At 36.6% G+C, this 20,519-nt stretch overlaps 1 protein-coding gene across 2 annotated transcripts in view; it reads left to right on the forward strand.

Annotated features, from left to right (window-relative positions):
- LOC127637025 (RING-type E3 ubiquitin-protein ligase PPIL2-like) overlaps positions 1 to 20,519 on the forward strand; it is a 101,074-nt gene that overhangs the window by 41,103 nt on the left and 39,452 nt on the right. The window contains exons 17-20 of one of the 2 annotated variants that reach the window (XM_052117878.1): positions 2,461 to 2,533; positions 2,990 to 3,052; positions 3,166 to 3,308; positions 9,720 to 9,876. In XM_052117878.1, coding sequence (XP_051973838.1) covers positions 2,461 to 2,533; positions 2,990 to 3,052; positions 3,166 to 3,308; positions 9,720 to 9,819 — 379 coding nt within the window. In that variant the 3' untranslated portion in view covers positions 9,820 to 9,876. Of the gene's footprint in view, positions 1 to 2,460; positions 2,534 to 2,989; positions 3,053 to 3,165; positions 3,309 to 9,719; positions 9,877 to 20,519 lie in introns of those variants that run through there. The other variant, XM_052117870.1, reaches the window with a different exon arrangement.

Consider the following 20,519-nt stretch of genomic DNA (forward strand, 5'->3'; position numbering starts at 1 on the left):
CGCGGATTGACAGTCTCAGACATGGAGACAACTGAGATTCGTCCCCGGATTGAGGGGAGTCACTATGCCACCACGAGGACTTGGAGCACTTTGGGAATTGGGCATTTCAAATATGGGAGAAAAACGGGAGAAAATAGTAAAAAAAAAAAAGAATATACATTGTGTGTGTATATATGTTTATATGTGCATACAGCAGGGTCCAAAGTTAACACCAAATGCAAATAAAATGGGCTTTGGTGAGTAAATAAAACTGTTAATCATAACTGGCCGGTAATATCAGCATATAGGTGTTTCTTCAGCTTCAGGCAATTTCATGTCCCAGTGGTTGCTTTTATTAAAACTAACAGATTTCAAGTTTTTTCCGTTTGTTATATGACAATCTCATTAAAACTGAGTTTTAGCCTTGTCCCAGACTTTTAATATTAAACTATGAAAATCCATAATAAAAATACTAATTATTACATTTCAAACTATGATAATGTAGAGAGTTAAATAATATCAATATTTATTGTGTGAAAATAATTGTATCAGTTTTTCCAGGATTATAACTGTCCGACTGCATCATTTTCACTACACCAAACAATTTTAACCCTTACATTGTTTTTCCTAAGTTAGTGTACTTATTATTAACTAGTCGACAAAAGTGTCAGTGAAGAGCATGTTTAATATGGAAAATAAGACGTGATGTTTGAAGAAAACAAAGAAAATTCAAGGGGAATATTCAAAGTGTAATTTCCAATCAAGCTTTAATTTTATAAGTGTGAAAATATTATTTAATTATGTGCATTTAGGATACAGAAAATGTTAGGCTTTGTTAGACCAAGGAAGTCTGACATTTTATTTATTTTTATTTTTTTCAAAAACATTAAAATGTAATTTCCATCACTGCCATTTCCAACATGGAATTCCATTTAACACAAAACAGATTTTGAGATTTGCTGGGAATGACACATGTGGGAATTTTCATGACTTTCTGAAAAAATGACATGAATTGCCTATGATGCATATTATTATATTAATATAGAAGTAATGCAAAATAGATTAAAATAATTTCACATCAGTAAAAATGTACTCCCCATTGCCAGATGTGGCAAAAGTACATTTTTGGACGCTGTGTACAGCTGATGTATTTAGTCTGCACTCTAAGATGATGTGTGTTATGGACAGTTCCAGTATAAATTAAATGGTACATTTCTTGTTTGGCCAGTTTTCTCTGTGTAAAGCCATTCCTGGGGGAAAAGCATGTCTTCTGTTGAATCAGAACATTCCAGAACACACACACACACACACACACTCTTTAAGGGAAAGTCTTGCCCGTTTGGCACAGAGTTGAAATCCTTGGGCTCAAGCTGTGGAATTCAGAGGCTTGTCAACATAAGCCTGAGTCAAACTGTTGTGTACACACAGACACACTCGCACTCGTCAAACACACTCACATGCACCCCACATCCGCAGAGAAACTGTACTTACTGAGCACGCGCAGGGAAACTACATACACACACTTCTCGACCCTCCGCTTATGTGGCACCAAGAAACCTGAGCCCCTGTTAAAGAGGAAATCTCCCACGGCAACAAGAGGCCCCTCATGAACAGCTGTATGAAGAGAGAGGGACACAGTATGTGTGTGTGCGCCTATAGATTTAACAAAACAAATGAGAAATGGGCCATCATTTACTGATCATGTGCGCAGTTTAGATTGTGTCACAGTCCTCTGAAGTTCAGAAAATTCTGTTATTATTTTATCACCCTCATGTTGTTCCAAACTCACGATTTGATGTCTTCAGTGGAACACAAAAGGAGAAATTTGGTAGAATTTTCACCCTGCTCTTGTCCATAAAACAAAAGCATAACGTGTGGGACTAGAGACTTTCAAGCTCCAAATAAGACAAAAAAGCACCATAAAAGTAGTCCATACAAGTCTGTTTTCCAAGTCCTCTGAATACATACAAAAGCTTTATGTGAGGTACAGAGCAAAATCAAAGTCGTTATTCTCAGAAAATCCAGAATCTCATTTGTGCTTCTACATATTCAGAATTTATGCATCATATTAAAGGAATGCTTCACCCCAAATTAAAATCCTGTCATAGTTTATGCATCCTGATGTTGTTCCAAACCCATATGACATTCTTTTTGCTATGGAACCCAAAAGGAGACGTTAAGCAGAATTACAATCTCAGTCACCATTCGCTTTCATTGTTTGAACAAAAGATGCAATGAAAGTGAATCGTGACTGAGAATAACATTTTGCCAAACATCTCCTTTCTGTTCCACAGAAGAAAGTCAGACAGGTTTGCAACAACATGAGGGTAAGAAAATTATTAACTAAAAACTTCATTTAAAATAAGTTGGACCCAGTCTCATTGGAGATATTATCACCTCTTGGGACTGAATAACACCTCATTTACTCTTTGCAGCTGGATTTTAACAGGGGGTTCCCTCTCTATTTTCTCTCTTTTCTAGAGTGGTTGGTGGTTTTGAGACTCTCACAGCAATGGAGAACATCGAAAGTGATCCTAAGACAGATAAACCCAAGGTGCTAAAGCAATTTCTTTCTCCTCTGTTGCATCAAAAATGTTGAATTTGATGGGACAAATGCATTTCTGCACTGTAGTGTTGCTTCGCTGACTCATTGCGCACCTCCTGCTTAACTGCTGTTATATCCCCGAATGCTTGAAATGTTTCCCCTGAGAACACTCCCATTTAAAAGAGCCAAGTTGAGAAGACAGATTTCATTCTTTTATTTTGTTCGCTTTCCTTTATTGTTTGTTTGTTTTGGTTTTCAAGCATTTTTCTATGCTTCATGTCTTGCCACCCAAACAAAACTGCACTTTAGCTTAGTGCAGCAGATGTTTTTGCATCTAGAATCTAGGCTTTCCATTTTTCCCCGTGCTTTCTAGAGATGACAAATTCCAAAGGTAGCACCAGGCAGAAGGATGTAGATGTGTTTGATGTCACTGTCTTTCTCTGTGTTTCTTTTTCACTTTCTTAGTCAGAGATAAAGGTGCTGAGCGCTACGGTATTTGTGGACCCCTACGAGGAAGCAGATGCACAGGTCAGCATTTGTGTGTTTGTGTACATTCAGACAGTCAATGTCATATTTGTTATTGTTTTTCATAGTGTGCAGTGTCTGTGGGTTTAGGTCAGTGTTATACTGTGTTTGCTTAGATTGCGGCCGAGCGAGAGCAGGAAGTAAAGAAACAAGAGGAAGAGAAAGCGCAAACTTCTGGTTCAGTCACCAAGACAAAAACAGAATCGCAGCCTAAAACCTTCAGACCAGGAGTGGGTAAATACATCAACATGTCTGCCAAGTGAGTTCACATGCATTCATGATTTATGCACATGGTTTTGAATATGATAACCTTATAAGGGTCCGTTCACACCAAATGTGTTTTTGCACACGTCTGCTCTGTGAACATGTGCTAACTGGACGTTTTTGACTTGAGTACCACTTTCTGTTGTTTTTTTTTTTCTGTGTTTTGCAGATGAGCGCCACATTTTTAAAAAGTTGTGTTCAAATGAAACTTTTAAATTAACTTTTAAAAATGCATCTCAAGACCTGCATTCTGTTCGTTGCGTTGCGTGTTAATTTTTTCTTTAATTTTTCTTGGGTTCATTTTTAACCCAAGACTGTATTTAGTCTGAAGAGATCCAAATATTGCAAGACTTTATTAACCTTGTTAGTTTACAGGATATTGTAACCAATATTTACATTTTCCACTTTACCGGTTCTTTAATATCAGGTGTACCGATAACGTTAGACACAAAAGACTTCAAATCTTAAATATTGATTGAGGGGCTTTGCACAAGTGTATATTGAAATATCACTTTGTGCACAATATTACCGGTAGTTTTGTTAAGCAGTTCACCTTCAGAGGTTAGTGATAATTAAGTTGTGGTTGTGCCTAAAAGCAGAAGTGAAATAAGAATTAAAGGAATATTCCGGATTCAGTTCAGGTTAAGCTTAATCGACAGCATTTGTGGCATAATGTTGAAAACCACAAAAATGAATATCGACTCATCCCTCCTTAAAAAAAGAGAGCAAAAATGGAGGTTTCATTGAGGCAATTACAATGGAAGTTAATGGGGCCAATTTTTGGAGGGTCTAAAGGCAGAAATATGAAGCTTATAATTTTATAAAAAGCACACTAATTCTTCTGTTAAAATTATTTGAGATGTAAAGTTGTTTTTAATCCTAATGTTTTGTAATTTTATGGTTTGAAATTACAATGTCATGACAACAAAGTTGTACATTTTGCTATAACTTTACACAGAAATTGATTTTACCACACTAAAATCATGTTTACATGCATATTGTTTTAATGTCCAAAATTTGGGGGGCCTGGGTAGCTTAGCAAGTGAACACACTGACTACCACACCTGGAGTCGTAAATTCAAATCCAGAGCATGATGAGTGACTTCAGACAGGTCTCCTAAACAACCAAATTGGCCCGGTTGCTAGGGAGGATAGAGTCACATGGCGTAACCTCCTCGTGGTAGCACTAACTACTAAGTACTGACGTGTTGTGCGGGGATGCTATAGAGAAAAACGTGGGCCTCCACACGCGCTACGTCTCCGTGGTAGCATGCTCAACAAGCCACGTGATGAGATGCGTGGATTGACGTCTCAGACATGGAGTCAACTGAGATTCGTCCTCCGCCACCTGGATTGAGGCGAGTCACTACACCGTCATGAGGACGCATTGGGAATTGGGCTTTCCAAATTGGGGAGAAAATCCAACAATGAAAAATGTCAAAAAATTGGCCCCATTCATTTCCATTGTAAGTACCTTACTGTAACCTGGTTTTTTTTTTTTTTATGGAAAGGGACCAGTCAAAATAAATTTGTGTGGTGATCAATTTATGCCACAAATGCTGTCGAATGAGCATAATTTATGTTGAACCCAGAATATTCCTTTAAAAATAAGTATTTCTACCAAGTCAGTTCACAGGCGGCCATCTTTTGAACTCTCCTATTTCCAGTCATGCCAGTGGAGTTCCTATCGACTTGAATGGTGAAAAACGGTTGGTCAATGTTATGATCAAAGGATATATTTCAAATCAGCAGTAAAAATCTGACAAAGCTGAATAAATTGTGCTTCTTTACCTCTTATTACGCTACAAACACAATTTTCCCGTCTTTTTAGCTAATGCACATGTGCGTACTCGAGATCATTGACAGGCGATGTCTGTAACTAAAACGTGATTGGCTCTTTTACATGTAAGTCGGGACTTCCTTTCTACATTCATTGACCTTTGGTAGCTCCAATATCTCCCATTCATTTTAATTGACCGATCTCTACTAAATAGTCTGTTATTTTAAACAAATAATCAGTATAGTATCGTCATTAAAAAACAAAATCGATCAATCTCTGTTACTGGATATTACATTTACTTATTTCGACTGAAAATTCAGGATTTTTTACAGATTCAAACTGTATGCATGAAGTCTGTTGACTTTTGAATTATTTTGAAATGTACTTAAGTCTGTTGAAATCCGGTAATCCTCAACATTATGACAGTAATTCATTAAAGCTGATTTGTGTAATTTCCATCTTAAAATGCATCAACTAAGTAAGCCGTATTTGTTGGTTTATTTCACCTGAAAGTGTAACGCTGTGGCTCTGTGTCGCTATCAAAACATTGCGTTTCATTCCATTCTGTTTGGTGACACTTATGGTGGAGAAATTACACACTTTAGCTTTAAAAACAATACTCTATTTTGTTTGGAAAATAAGCTATTTGTTGTTATGTATATGAAGGTTAATGTTTAATTTAGGTTTTATTTCTATTTTATTTTCAATTTGTCATTGCAATTTAGATTAGCATTCTTTAGTTTTCGCTCTTTGACTGTTTTAGTGTTTTCTAGTTTCAGTATTTTGTGGCTGCTAAAGTTCAAGTGTTTACAGATATCATTTAAATATGTTTAACATCATTAAATGTCTCTGGTAGTCTTGTGTTACCGCTATCTAGTGATGTTTAATGGTTAAATGTTTCAAATTTGTATAGTACACTGTGTATCTAAAACTTTAATTTGAGGTCATTATAATTTCATTTTCGTTATTTTTGTCATGCACTCTTTTTTTAAATTTCAACTGAATGGATATTATTCTTATGTTGGTTTGGAATGAAGAGGGAAATTCCAAACTGTACTTGCCTGTTGTTTAAAGGAAAAGTTCAATTACACCATAATGTGATAAAAAAAAACGTGGAGACTGTGAATCTGAATGGAGGCAAATGATTGTCACATTCACTTATAAGATTCACTTATACTTCACACCTAATAACATTTGTGTAAGTGAACAGAACTGCTAGCGTGTCTACAACACTCTTGCTATCACATGAATCAACACATAAATGAATTAACACAAGTTGTTAACTTTAATTTACCTCTGAGCAAATGTAGGTGTCCTTGCTGTTCTTATATATGTTCATTTGGGAATGAGTACTCTCACATACAGTAGTTTAATCCATAGCATGCTGCTCTTGAGATTTATTTAAAGGTGGGGTATGTGATTTTCTTTTTTGACCATTTTTTCAAAATAACTTGAAATCCTATTCCTAACCCACTTACTGGCTGTAAATTAGAAGCACTGAAATGAAAATTAAGCAATTTAATCATCTGTGGAGCGGGCAGGACTCGAAAAACTCCAGCCTATCATTTTCAAGACCATCTAGAATCATTGGACAGAAAATGTGTCAATCAAACGGTCGTACCATGCCCCCTCCCCCACCACCCTGGCGCGTGTCCCGTTCAGTGCGCATACTCAAAGCTCGTGACCCAGTAACAGGAAGCGATTGTATTTATGTATGGAGAATAGAGCTTTTATAGTGCTAGTGGGGTTGTTCCACATTTCTATGAATCCTGTTTTGAATAGAAGACCGCTGTACAGACGCCAGGGCTGGCTATGTTCTTTTTTTTTTTTACAGTTATGAGAAAATCAGCTCTACACCTTTCAAGAGTGGTATGCGAACCCCTCCTCCTGCTGTGTCAACAATTTGCTCTGAAAAATTGTCTGACAGGTGAATGCACTGTTTGACTAGTGAGTCTAGAACACTGCTAGAACACTGCGCATCTGAGTTTTCGCTCGTGCATGATTGCGCGTCCATGTTTTTCGAATGGGTGGAGTCAGGGCCAGCGTTGGAGGAGAGAAGGTAGGACCTTAGAGTTGTGTATTTTCAAAATCTGCCGGCCGTTTTGCAAATCACATACCCCACCTTTAAAGATTAAGGTCACTTGTAATAACAACGTTTATGCCTTAGATAACAATGTTTTTTCCATATTTTTGGATCATTTCTATAAAATTCCTCTTAAAACTTCTCACGCACAACTCCGGTGGACTCATGAGAAAACAGAAAACACTTGTCAGATGAAAATATCAGATGGCAACAGTTGCCAAGATAGGATTGGGCAGTAGCATTTTAAAGGTGGGGCTTAGTTGAATGTGATAAAAAGATATTGGCTATTGCAAAATAAAACGAAGACAATAAATAGAGACAACACATTGTGGTTCACAAACCAATGACTTGTAACTTTTAATGAATCTTTCAAAAAGACTATCAAAATCAAGTTATCGTTTTAAATCAGTCTAACTTGTTGAATCCATCTGAGCAGTTACTAAATTTACATCTAACTCAGCTGATTATAATATAGTTTTTTTTATTGTTCTTCATTATAGGATTTCTTGATTTAATCCATTGCACTCTAGATTATGATATCCATCAAAAAATGTCCAATCAACACATAGGATATTCCTCTTTATGTTTAAAGGGCAAATATGATCTTGTCTTAGCAGCTCTCATTAACAGAAATTGCCTCAGCATGGTAACTGAGTGTGTGTGCGGGTGTCAGCAGTGAGGGCTTTGTCCCGTGGCACAGCAGGGCTCAGGATATGAGCAAAGTTTACTGAGATCATTCTAATTATCTCTCACAACCCCACTGTTTTGCTCTCTCTCTCTCACACACACACACACACACACACACACACGTGCACACTCCCACAAAACACACACACACACACACACACACACACACACACACCGTCCTTAACCCACTCACTGAAAGAAAAGTAAACACCTGCTGCTCTCACCAGAGTTCTGGATCACACACACACACACACACACACACACACACACACACACACTCTGTGTCTTTGATGACGAATGTGTTTCATTTTCCCCTTAAAAGGATCATTACATTACTTTTTTATTATTTTAATGTTCCTTAAGGTTCACTTATAATATTATTGAAGTTTTTTGCACAAAAACCAGTCATATATTTATAAAGCGTGATCATTTTACACACTCTTTCTGACTCTCTGTTAGAAGCACTCTTTGTTTTGGTGCTGCTCTTTTAAGCTCATTTACTACTTGATAGTAAATGCCCACTGTTATAATTGTCTCTGCTCTTGACTGACCTGCTCTCTCCTTGCCATCTCACTGCTCACCACTTCTAGGTGGGGCTAATGAAGTAATAAGTAAAGTAGGTGTTGATGTGTTGTTGTGGATGTGGTCATATCACTGATCTATATGGGTCATATGCAAAAGTCTACCACAGTGTGACATCACAATGTGGAGGAAGTAGAGAATGTGTGGTTTTGGTAGTTCGGTTACAACAAATGCTTTTTGTAGTGTGAAGAAAGTTCTGAAACTTACAGTATGTTTTTAAAGTACAATGAACTCTTACAATGAAAGATCAATGAAAATTGTATTCCTCATGTCATGACCCCTTTAAAGCATCTTATATTTTTGGCCAAAGTTTCTTGCATTTATTGCAATTTAGTTTTCCCTGACCATTTTTCCCTTTCTCTCTGAACTTCATATTTAGGCTGTTTTTGCTACTGCATTTTTAAGACTTCTATGTAAATGACCTCTGTGATGATTGGCTAACCTCTTTGAGTAATGAGTACTCCCAAGTTAAATTAAAGACAGAATTAAAGGATATCGTCTTAAAGTTATATATTTACTTAGGATGACATTAAACAATTAGGGTTGCATAATTATACTCAACATAGAGATTTACAGTAAATATAAACTAATAAATCTAGAAAAAACCCTATATTAATTTAACCGAAATATAGTAACATCATAATTAAACAGCAGCAATTAACTCTAAAAAAAATTATAAAGTCCCTTTAAGACTTTGCAAGGGTTCAGTTGAATTAGTGAACCTTTTATGTGAGCTAGATCATTTATATGAACCATCTGAACAAACTAACTCACTGGATTTCCAATGTTAAATATAAGTGAATCATTTATATTGCTGCGCTTGCAGTGCAATGTGACATTCAATACCGTCACTCCCTACATGCATACTACGCAGTCTGCGTAGGGCACCAACTCCCTAGGGGGGCACCATCTTTACCCTAGGAGGGCACCAGAAAATCCACCGGCTGCCCTTACTCGCACGTTATATGTTAGTCAAGGACCCGAAAGCAGTTGCGGAACACAGACGATCGCATCACGCTCATATCACGCAAACTTATTCTAATCACGTGAATTGATGATTTGCCATCTAATGCAATAAAACATTTTACATGCATTTTTAAGCATTGCTGAAGTGTCCAAATGTGTTTTGGGGCTACTGAAGTTGGCACTGGCCCATCCTTCAATAACTGTACTGAAATGTGCCAAACAAACTGCTGTCAGACTTAAATGATCACTAATGAATCAATTACACAAACATAATTAACTTGAATGTCTTATTCACTCTCCTTTATCAGAAAACATTCCCACCCAGATGGTAACAAACCCTCCACAAGTGAAGCTCCTGCCAAGAAACCCAAAGGCAGAACAGGATTTGGAGACTTCAGTTCCTGGTAGAAGCTTGAACCTGACAGTACCTTCTTTCTTACAAATGGCTGATTATATGATTATATACCCCCCATTATATGTTCCATAATTTGTATTGGAGTTTTTTTTTGTATTTTAAAGGGATAGTCCCCCAAAATTATGATTCAATAAAATCATTTTCTCGCTCCAAACCTTTTCTTTTGGGGAAAACAAATGGAGATGTTTGGCACAATGTTAACTTCAGTCACCATTCACTTTCATTGCATCTTTTATACATACAATTGAAGTGAATGCTGTCATTGTGTTCCACGGAAGAATGTAAGTCATACAGGTTTGAGTGAGTAAATAATTACGTTATTTTTTCATTTTTGGGTGAACTATTTGTACGGATTCTTCAGTTGACATCTAGTTTAGTCACATCTTTCTATACACTGAAAACTAAGCCCTGTAAATAATGATTGTGTTATTTTTTGCCATATTAAAGGATGTCATCTATGTGGTGAGACGATATGATTCAGTTACCCTGGGTTAAAAAAAAAATCTTCAAATTGGACCGATTGTGAAATATTCCATTTTGTCTGAGGTTATAGAAAATAGTTCCTATTTTAGAGGTAACTATAGGGGAAATCTAAACGATATGATTCTCCACGACTCCAGTCTGAACAGCCAATGAAAATTGCCTGCATGCTGGACAACTAAGAAATGGAGATGACAAACAAGTGCTCAAAGTGGAGAAAACACAACGCCACCGGTTTCAAAATCGTGTCACAGTTTCCGTCTTTGTCCGCAAGACTTCACACAAATGAGCTCGGCCTGTTTCTATTGAGACTCAGAACAGAGAAGCAGCAACATCAACGGCAACGCTACCGTACATCAATGTTTGTTTACATCTGTCATGCATCTCCTAGAACAGGGATGTCTGTTTCCACGTGAGTTTGTAATCGTCTCAACTTGACAGCCGGAGTGATCTTCAGTTGTTTATAGTGTGATGCCCAGTTTTTGTCTGTAGCCATTTACATAGTCGATGTGTGATCCCTAGCATTTTTAGATTCTGTTCAGATTTTTGAAGTGCTAGAGACCATTTAGAAGAGATGGGTCACTTCTGTTAAAATTAATGGGAGAAATTGGAACACCCAACATTCAGCGTATGTGGAAAGGAAGTCCCACCCTAAATGTAAAAGAGCCAATCACCTTTTAGATACAGACATGGCCTTTTAAATGAGCTTGAGGGTGCACATGTACATCAGCTATACAAGCAGGGAAAATGTCATTGTCTTGCATAATCTGAGATAAAGAAGCACAATATATGATGCCAGTGTTGTCAGATTTTACTGCTGATTTGAAATCTGTTCTTTGATCGTAAAATTGACCAACCGTTTTGGAGATTTCAGTTTTTACCCCTTTTCAAGTATATAGGAACTGCATTGTCAGGCCACTTGTTTACATAGAAAATAGCCTAAAAGTGCTTCTCCATCCAAGCGAAGAAATTTGTCGAATAATAAAATAACCAACTACATGTCATGGTTTAATGGCTTTTTTCATGCTGATGTGTGAATTGTCGCAAAACGGAAATGATGGAAACCGTTGCATGTTTAGGTTGCAGATGTGGTACATTTACCAATAGAGGTAATCCAATGATTTGTCTGCAATTTACCACGCTGCATGTGTGAAAGGGGCTATTTTCCAACTAGGCAAGGCAAGACATTCTTTGTAGTTGACACAATAGAGTATCTCTCCATTTGTGGTCATTGTTATTGCAGTTTTTAATGCTTTTTCCTGGCGGGTTTCCTGTGCTTGCTTGCTTCGTCCTTGGCTGTTCTTGCTGAGTGGGTAGTTTTATTTTTTATGCAGCATTGAACCAAACATGGTTCATACTGCCCTGAGGGCCAATTACACACACTTACTGTTTCTGAAAGTTATTGCCCGTTTCGCTTCCTCCAGTTGGCATCAATTTCGCTCTGTTGTTCTCTTTGGCATACTATGCTATGGTATATACTAGGGTTGGGTAAATATATTTATTTTCCAAGTAATCATGGTCTTCATGTGAACTATTTTGATATTGATTTGCTGCCGCTTTTACAAAGCGAGTAAATCACTAGCATATGCGACCAAATTTCACACTTTGCGACTTAATTGTCTTATTGGCCACTGGCAGGTAAATGATCAGATTTCACTCACCAGTGATTGAGGAGTATAGTGGCAAAAGAAGTTCAGCACCAAGATCCTTTCAGTGCGTGTAGAGAGTAAAATTATGGTTTTAATGTGTTCCGTGTAATGCATGTCTAAAGACTAGATCCATGCCATCCATTGAATTATGTTTCTTTTAATATCCTTTGTTCTTTAAAGTCTGTTGGTAATCAAAAACAACAAAACTAGAAGCATTAATTATAATCACACATACCACAGATGTGGTTAATAAGCCATTCGACTCCATTATTGTTAATATGCTCAACCAAAACACTTCTGTGATACACGCTCTGAATGTTTTTGTATGTGATTTACCCATCAATATAAATGCTATGCTAATGCTATTTTTGACCAGTAATGTCCTGAATATACTTTGTGAATTAAAGTACAAATTTTCTACCATAAGCGCAAAATCTGTACATTTATTCCAAACTTTTGGCCATGTGTGTATATATATGTGTGTGTGTGTGTGTGTGTATATATATATGTATGTATATATATGTATGTATGTATCAAGTTAGAAGGTCGATAAACATTTTAAACTGGAGTATGCTTCTTTGTTGTCACAAGACCTAATCATGTTGCGTGTTGAATTGAACAAATGGCGTTCAGTTATCATATTAAAAATAAAAAGCAGTACTTTTGCATTTAAATCCAAACTTTTGGTAGCCAAATTAAAGTAATGAGTCAAGAGGAAGAGAAAACTCATGGCTGATGTTACTACTGGTTCTTTCATCACACTGGAAATGGAAGTCCAAATGGAGTGCATAGCATTTTGGACCCAGTGTTTGTGTCCAAAACCTGAAAATTGCTGCCTATACAGGCAGTATACAGAGGTAAGAAGACATCAAGTCATGTCCAAATGCAGTGTTTTCTATTTTTTTTTTTTTTGTAACTAATGATTCCATTTCTGTAAAAAAAAAAAAAAAAAAAAGCCGCCTTGAATATTCAATATCTAAAGCTCACTATAATTTTTTGTACTCAAAATTAGCCTTGAAATCTTGTATTAAATTAGTGTCCTTAGCAGGTATCTTCATTCTAGAACATTGCCTTTAAAATCATTGACTGACTGTTATATACTGCTCATTTTAACAAATGTTGTCACTCGTTTTTCCACTTTCTCACTCTCAGCCTACCCATAAACTTTCAGTCAGTTAATGGAACAGTTGATGGAACGGTTTGTCCAGTGGCTCTCTCAGGAAGCTGGAGTGCAGATGAGGTTTCTAGGTGTAAGCGATACAGGCAGGTGTGTGTGGGCAGGTGATGCGATCATGGTTTGGTAAACAACTTGTGGGTAGCTCAGAGCCATGTCTAGCTCCAGCCTTACATAATTCTGTATCGTTCTTCTTGCTGGCCTGCTCTTGTGTCAGCTGGAGCATTTAGGATCGCTCACTTTCACATGGTACAGATTGTGAGTATACTGCATTGCATTGGACAGGACTCATCTCTTGTGTTTCAGAGTGCAGAAAGAAAGTAATTGCCAAAATCTGTCACTGTTTACCAAATGGTCAAACTTACAAACATTCCTGTTCAAGGTATGTACTGTTCTGACTTGCACGTTCTCCTCCTAATGATTTAAAAAAAAAATAAAAAAAATGTGTAGTTTATGCAGAATGAGTTATGACAGACAGATTGGTTGGTTGGTTGATTGATTTTTTTTTTTTTTTTTTTGGCCAATAACTTAAGTGATGGAAAAGGCCAATTACTGAATAATCGGCCAATATATATATATATATATATATATATATATATACTCGCCTAAAGGATTATTAGGAACACCATACTAATACTGTATTTGACCCCCTTTCGCCTTCAGAACTGCCTTAATTCTACGTGGCATTGATTCAACAAGGTGCTGAAAGCATTCTTTAGAAATGTTGGCTCATATTGATAGGATAGCATCTTGCAGTTGATGGAGATTTGTGGGATGCACATCCAGGGCACGAAGCTCCCGTTCCACCACATCCCAAAGATGCTCGATTGGGTTGAGATCTGGTGACTGTGGGGGCCATTTTAGTACAGTGAACTCATTGTCATGTTCAAGAAACCAATTTGAAATGATTCGAGTTTGTGACATGGTGCATTATCCTGCTGGAAGTAGCCATCAGAGGATGGGTACATGGTGGCCATAAAGGGATGGACATGGTCAGAAACAATGCTCAGGTAGGCCGTGGCATTTAAACGATGCCCAATTGGCACTAAGGGGCCTAAAGTGTGCCAAGAAAACATCCCCACACCATTACACCACCACCACCAGCCTGCACAGTGGTAACAAGGCATGATGGATCCATGTTCTCATTCTGTTTACGCCAAATTCTGACTCTACCATCTGAATGTCTCAACAGAAATCGAGACTCATCAGACCAGGCAACATTTTTCCAGTCTTCAACTGTCCAATTTTGGTGCAAATTGTAGCCTCTTTTTCCTATTTGTAGTGGAGATGAGTGGTACCCGGTGGGGTCTTCTGCTGTTGTAGCCCATCCGCCTCAAGGTTGTGCGTGTTGTGGCTTCACAAATGCTTTGCTGCATACCTCGGTTGTAAGGAGTGGTTATTTCAGGCAAAGTTGCTCTTCTATCAGCTTGAATCAGTCGGCCCATTCTCCTCTGACCTCTAGCATCAACAAGGCATTTTCGCCCACAGGACTGTCACATACTGGATGTTTTTCCCTTTTCACACCATTCTTTGTAAACCCTAGAAATGGTTGTGCGTGAAAATCCCAGTAACTGAGCAGATTGTGAAATACTCCTGGCACCAACAACCATGCCATGCTCAAAATTGCTTAAATCACCTTTCTTTCCCATTCTGACATTCAGTTTGGAGTTCAGGAGATTGTCTTGACCAGGACCACACCCCTAAATGCATTGAAGCAACTGCCATGTGATTGGTTGATTAGATAATTGCATTAATGAGAAATTGAACAGGTGTTCCTAATAATCCTTTAGGTGAGTGTATATTATTATTCTAATTTCTTTTTTTTTTTTTTTAAATAACAGTAAAGTCATCAAAACTATGGAATAGCATTATTGGAACTATGGGAATTATGTTGGGACTTAACAAAATCCAAAATAAATCAAAACTGTGTTATATTTTAGCATCTTCAAAGTAGTCACCCTTTGCCTAGAAGTTGCAGACATGTACTCTTGACATTTTCTCAACCAACTTCTTTAGGTATCACCCTGGGATGCTTTATAAACTGTATTGAAGGAGTTCCCATCTATGTTGGGCACTTATTGCTTTTCTTTATTATTTGATCCAAGTCATCAATTTATTTTATTTAATTTTAGTTTTATAATGAAATAAATTAATATGGTGGCACAAATATCTTTTTGTCTACAAAACTAATTTCAAACATTTAAGCATACGCCTAAAGATCAAAAGATTTTTAAGATCATGAGAAACATTTCAGTCAAGTGTTTCAAAACTTTTGTCTGGTTGTGTGTGTGTGTGTGTGTGTGTGTGTGTGTGTGTGTGTGTGTGTACACAAAAATTAATAGACCTCTGCAAATGATCGGTTTCTCTTGATTTACTATTTATAGGTATGTGTTTGATTAAAATTACAAAATTTTGTTATATTCTTTAAAGTACTGACAGTATTTCTCCCAATTTATAAATACAAATATTGACATTTAGAGCATTTATTTGCAGAAAATGACAACTTAACAAAAAAGATGCAGTATTTTCAGACCTCAAATAATGCAAAGCAAACAAGTTCATCTTCAATTTTAAATAATACAATACTAATGTTTTAACATTCATAAATCAATATTTGGTGGACCTGATTTTCAATCACAGCTTTCTTTCGTCTTGGCATGCTCTCTACCAGTCATTCACATTGCTGTCGGGTGACTTTATGCCACTCCTGGTGCAAAATGTAAGCAGCTTGGCTTTGTTTGATGGCTTGTGGCCATCCATCTTCCTCTTGATCACATTCCAGAGTTTTTCAATGGGGTTCCGGAGATTGGGAAAATATAATCCTCAGAGTTGGGTTACATTGTCAGAACAGGTGGAAGCAAGTTTTCTTCCAGGTTAACCTTGGCTTTTGATTCATGCATCCTTCACAAAGACGATCTTTCCAATCAGATCATCACCGATCCTTCACCTGGTCGTCTAATGGTTAGACGGAGATCTGGAGAGGCCTACAATCCACAGTGTCTCGCACTCACTGTGAATTTTGGTGGAGGATCGGTGATGATCTGGGGTTCTTCAGCAAGGCTTGCCACAAGCCATCAAACTTGCTTGAATTTTTGCACCAGGAGTGGCATAAAGTCACCCAACAGCAATGTGAATGACTGGTAGAGAGTATGCCAAGACGCATGAAAGCTGTGATTGAAAATCAGGTCCACCAAATATTGATTTCTGAACTCTTCCTCCGTTAAAACATCAGTATTGTGTTTAAAAATGAAGATGAACATGTTTTCTTGATTTCTTGAACATGTTATTTGAGGTCTGAAAACACTGCATCTTTTTTGTTATTTTGTTCTGCAAATAAATGCTCAAAGTTACAATATTTTTATTTGGAATTTGGGAGAAATGTTGTCAACACTATATAGAATAAAACAAAAAATAAAATTTTACTCAAACACATACCTATAAATAGTAAATCCAGTGAAACTGATAATTTTGCAGTGGTCTCTTAATTTTTCCAGAGCTATTTTGTATTAGAGAAACCAGTCAAAAGTTGTTATTCACTGAACATCTTTGCTAAATCTCAATCTTTGCTGAATCCCTCTGAACATCATATGTTAATCATATGGACCGCATTGGACATGTTGATTTGTCCTTTTGTAGCTTTAAATTTTCAGTCTAGAATGTCATATGAATTTGGAACAACATATGGGCAAGTCAATGATTAAATAATAAATGTTTTGGGTTAACTATCCCCTTAAGATCTCAAAGTTTGTTGTGTTACTTAATGAGCAGCTCATGTGTCAGCACATTGACAATACTGCAGTTCTGATGATGTCATCATTTGCATCTGTGGGTTGATTATATCAGCTGCGTGTTTGTATGACAGAGAGATGAATCATTGCAGATGCACTTAGTGGATCAATGATATAACTGTTCAGTGAAAAATGATCAGCCACCAGTTGACACTGTTGTGTGTGTGCGCACGAGAGAGAGAGAGAAAAGCGAGCGAGCGAGGCAAAATTTCTGGCAAGCCTGTTTATAGAATCAGCTGATCAGGGGAAAGTGTGTGTGTGTGTGTGTGTGTGTGTGTGTGTGTGTGTGTGTGTGTGTTGCTGTTTTGCTGACAGACTAGGTGACAATAGTGAGAGTTGCTGCTGACAGCTGGGAAGTTTCCAGGCCCGTCTGGCTTCACACCACCAATCCCCCACCATCAGCACTGCATCAGCTTACAGGTAGCTGGAGGGGTGTAATGAAATTATGCTCAGATTTCTTGTTTGAGAGGTTGGTGTCATTATCGAATTTAGACCAACAAGAATGCGATAGTAAAAGAAATGTAATTAAAAAATAAAAATAATCTATACTATTTAATTAATTGTTTTGTTATAAAAATCTATTTTACAAAGCATGTTTTATAAAATTAATATTTTCTAAATATTAAAATTGTATTTAAAGGTAATGCATGTAATTGAATTAATTTGGAATTATTTAAAATAATTTTTAATTTTATAACATTTTATTATAAAATAAATTTTCTATTTTACCAAAAAATTGTATAACTAATATTTGTAAAATATTTTTATATATTTAAAAGCATTTGTGCGTATTTTTTTATATACACTGACAACTAAAGCAAGATGTTCTTATGCCGATTTCCAAAAAAGCACAAAAACTGTTGCTCTGTGGTGTCATCAAAACATTGCTCTGTTTGAGCAGCACAACCAACCCAACACAACTCAATCAATGGGGTGAGTTTGGGGCAGGGCTAGCCGTTTGGTGACCAATGGAAGATGAGGAGAGCTTTCAGAAAGCCTTTATTTTTGCAATTTGATGATACAAGAGCCATTTAAATTACACATTTTGTCCATCTCTAATTGTTCAATCTTATTTCACTTTCTTCTAGTGCTTGCTTTGCATTGGCAATACAATTATACTTTTGTTTTTATCATTCAAAAAAGCACACTAAATTAAAAATGACATTGAAGGATTGTGTTCCGAAATCTAGTGAACTGTAGTGTCAATCAAGACAGTGTACATTCAGTCAAACATTCAAACTTTCTTATGATGCCCAAAAATTCTGTTTAGGTAGACAACACACTGAAACACAGAATGTGAGAATGTGAGTAAATAGGGAGAGTGTTTGTTTTGAAAAGAGAGAGACAGTGAGAGGTGAGGCAGAGTTGGTTATGCGAGGCTCAGCTGGTGTTTTGGGATCAGCTGTTAAAAAATGCCTCCGGCACAAAAATTGCGTATTTATATCTCTGTGCCCTTAGACTGAAATATATGTCCAGTCATTTTTAACAAGCTGATTTTGAATCAGTTAGTCATATATCAACAACAAAAACCTGTTTTTCCAAACCAGCACTGATGATGAAGATTATGGAACACAAATCAATTATTAAGTTTATTAATTCAACAATGAAAAGTCTAAATAAATCACTTTTTAGTCATTTTGAAAAGACTTTTAATTATTTAAGTAATTTAAAATGATGTAATTAAAAATGAGGTGTAATGATAAAACACTTTACAGCAAGACTTATTTTATTAGATATCAAAATTAAGAATGATTTTGTTTACAGTAAAGAAATATGGCAACACTTTACATTAAGATTCTATATGTTAACATTAGTAAATGCATTAGGTATCATTAACTAACAATAAACGATATATTTTAAAGCATTTATTCATCTTGGTCAATGTTATTAAAATTAAATATACAGTATAATGTCATTTATAAAACTACAATTGTATATTGTAGTTCTTAATGCATTAATATTGATGCAACCCTTTTTGTTAAAAATGTGTTAGTATATGTTGAAATTAATATCAACCATGATTAATAAATGTTGTAAATATACCTTTAAAGTTGCATTACATTGCAAAAAAAGAAATGACAACATAAAATCTAAATTGGCACTATTTATTAATCAATGTTTGTTTATGGTCTTATTGTGAATGATTCATTAGTGCACATCATTATAAAGAAAAAGGCTTGTTTTAGGGTTAGGTTAGAATTAAAATTAAATAACTTACTTTGCTTCTGAAACAACTTTTCTTTTTCTGCTGATGTAACCAAGGATGTGTGGGCGGGAAAAATAATGTTAATCAATAACATTCCATGTTGCAATCAGGTCCTGATGAGTCCCACCATAGGTTTCATCTTACATTGCATCTGGTAATATGTCACATTATGGAGGTTAAATGTGACGTAAATGCATGTTTCATGTTGTCTTAAAGTAATAATAGGTTAGCGGTGCACTAAAGCAAAATTGATTCAGTGTCCCAAAATCCCAATGGTGATCATGTAAAGGGCTATGATCTTAGTGACTCAGTTCCTGTCTCACCCACTCCTTAGCACCATCCTGATCTTATCCAGTAACCCAAAGCTACTACTAACACTGATGTGTTTACACCCATAGCAAGATCATACAACTCCAACACAAATGTGTGATTGTGCTATAAAGGTAAATGTATCAGATATGGAACTTTGAAAAAAATGGAAAGACCGAACATCCTGTTTCAGGAAAGGTATCGGCCACTTCCACTCAATTCTTTGAGTGTCCCCTCCTTCAGATGTTATTATCCTGCTGAAGGGATGAGTCACCACTGATGCTGTCACTATCTGTCTGCCTGCCTGTTTACGTGTCTTTCCCTCCATATAAATCAGAGACGCAACCACATCACTGCCAGCACGCAGCTCTTGCTTTATACAAAGACTCAAGGGAGGAACTGAGGTCATTGCGATGAGTGCATCTGAGTGTTGTGCAGTTACTATCTTGAGCTATTACCCAGCTCTCTTTAATCCTTAAATCTGATTGGTCAGTTGTGGCCGTATTCAAATATTTGTATAATGGCCACAAAATTGTATTTCAGTCTGGACCACTTCTGTGAAATGAATACTTTTACTGACTTCGACTCTGGACAGTTGAAGTAATCTGTTGGGGTTGGTGGTGTGGTTCTGTTTTGGGAAAAATCCCTGCCAATCCATGCAGCCATACCGGACATAGCAAGAAGAGCAGCGAATTAATCAATTATCCCTTTTGTATTATCAGCATAGGGTGATTTATCCTGAGTCAGTTATCTGGTTTCGGGTTCAGATTTCCTCACCAAGTCTATACCAGTGCTGAAAATAGGACATAACAGAACCAAATATGTCTTTCTCAATGTTCATGTTGCAGTGAAATATTATCTACTAAGTAGTAATATCTAGATCAAGACAAACTTTGATGTTGGATTGGTAAAGACTTGCCTGAAAGTTTAAAATAGTTATACAACTGAAGGTTATACAGGCCAAACATTCAGATAGTCAGACAAAATCTCATACAGACAAGAATGACAGAAAGTCAGTGTTAGTTGTTGTTAGGGTGTTCTGGCTAGTCTGCTTTTGGCTATTTGTTTGGTTTTGCTAGGGTTTTCT

The sequence above is a fragment of the Xyrauchen texanus genome, chromosome 4 (genome assembly GCF_025860055.1).
Source record: "Xyrauchen texanus isolate HMW12.3.18 chromosome 4, RBS_HiC_50CHRs, whole genome shotgun sequence".
Taxonomy (NCBI): Eukaryota; Metazoa; Chordata; class Actinopteri; order Cypriniformes; family Catostomidae; genus Xyrauchen; species Xyrauchen texanus.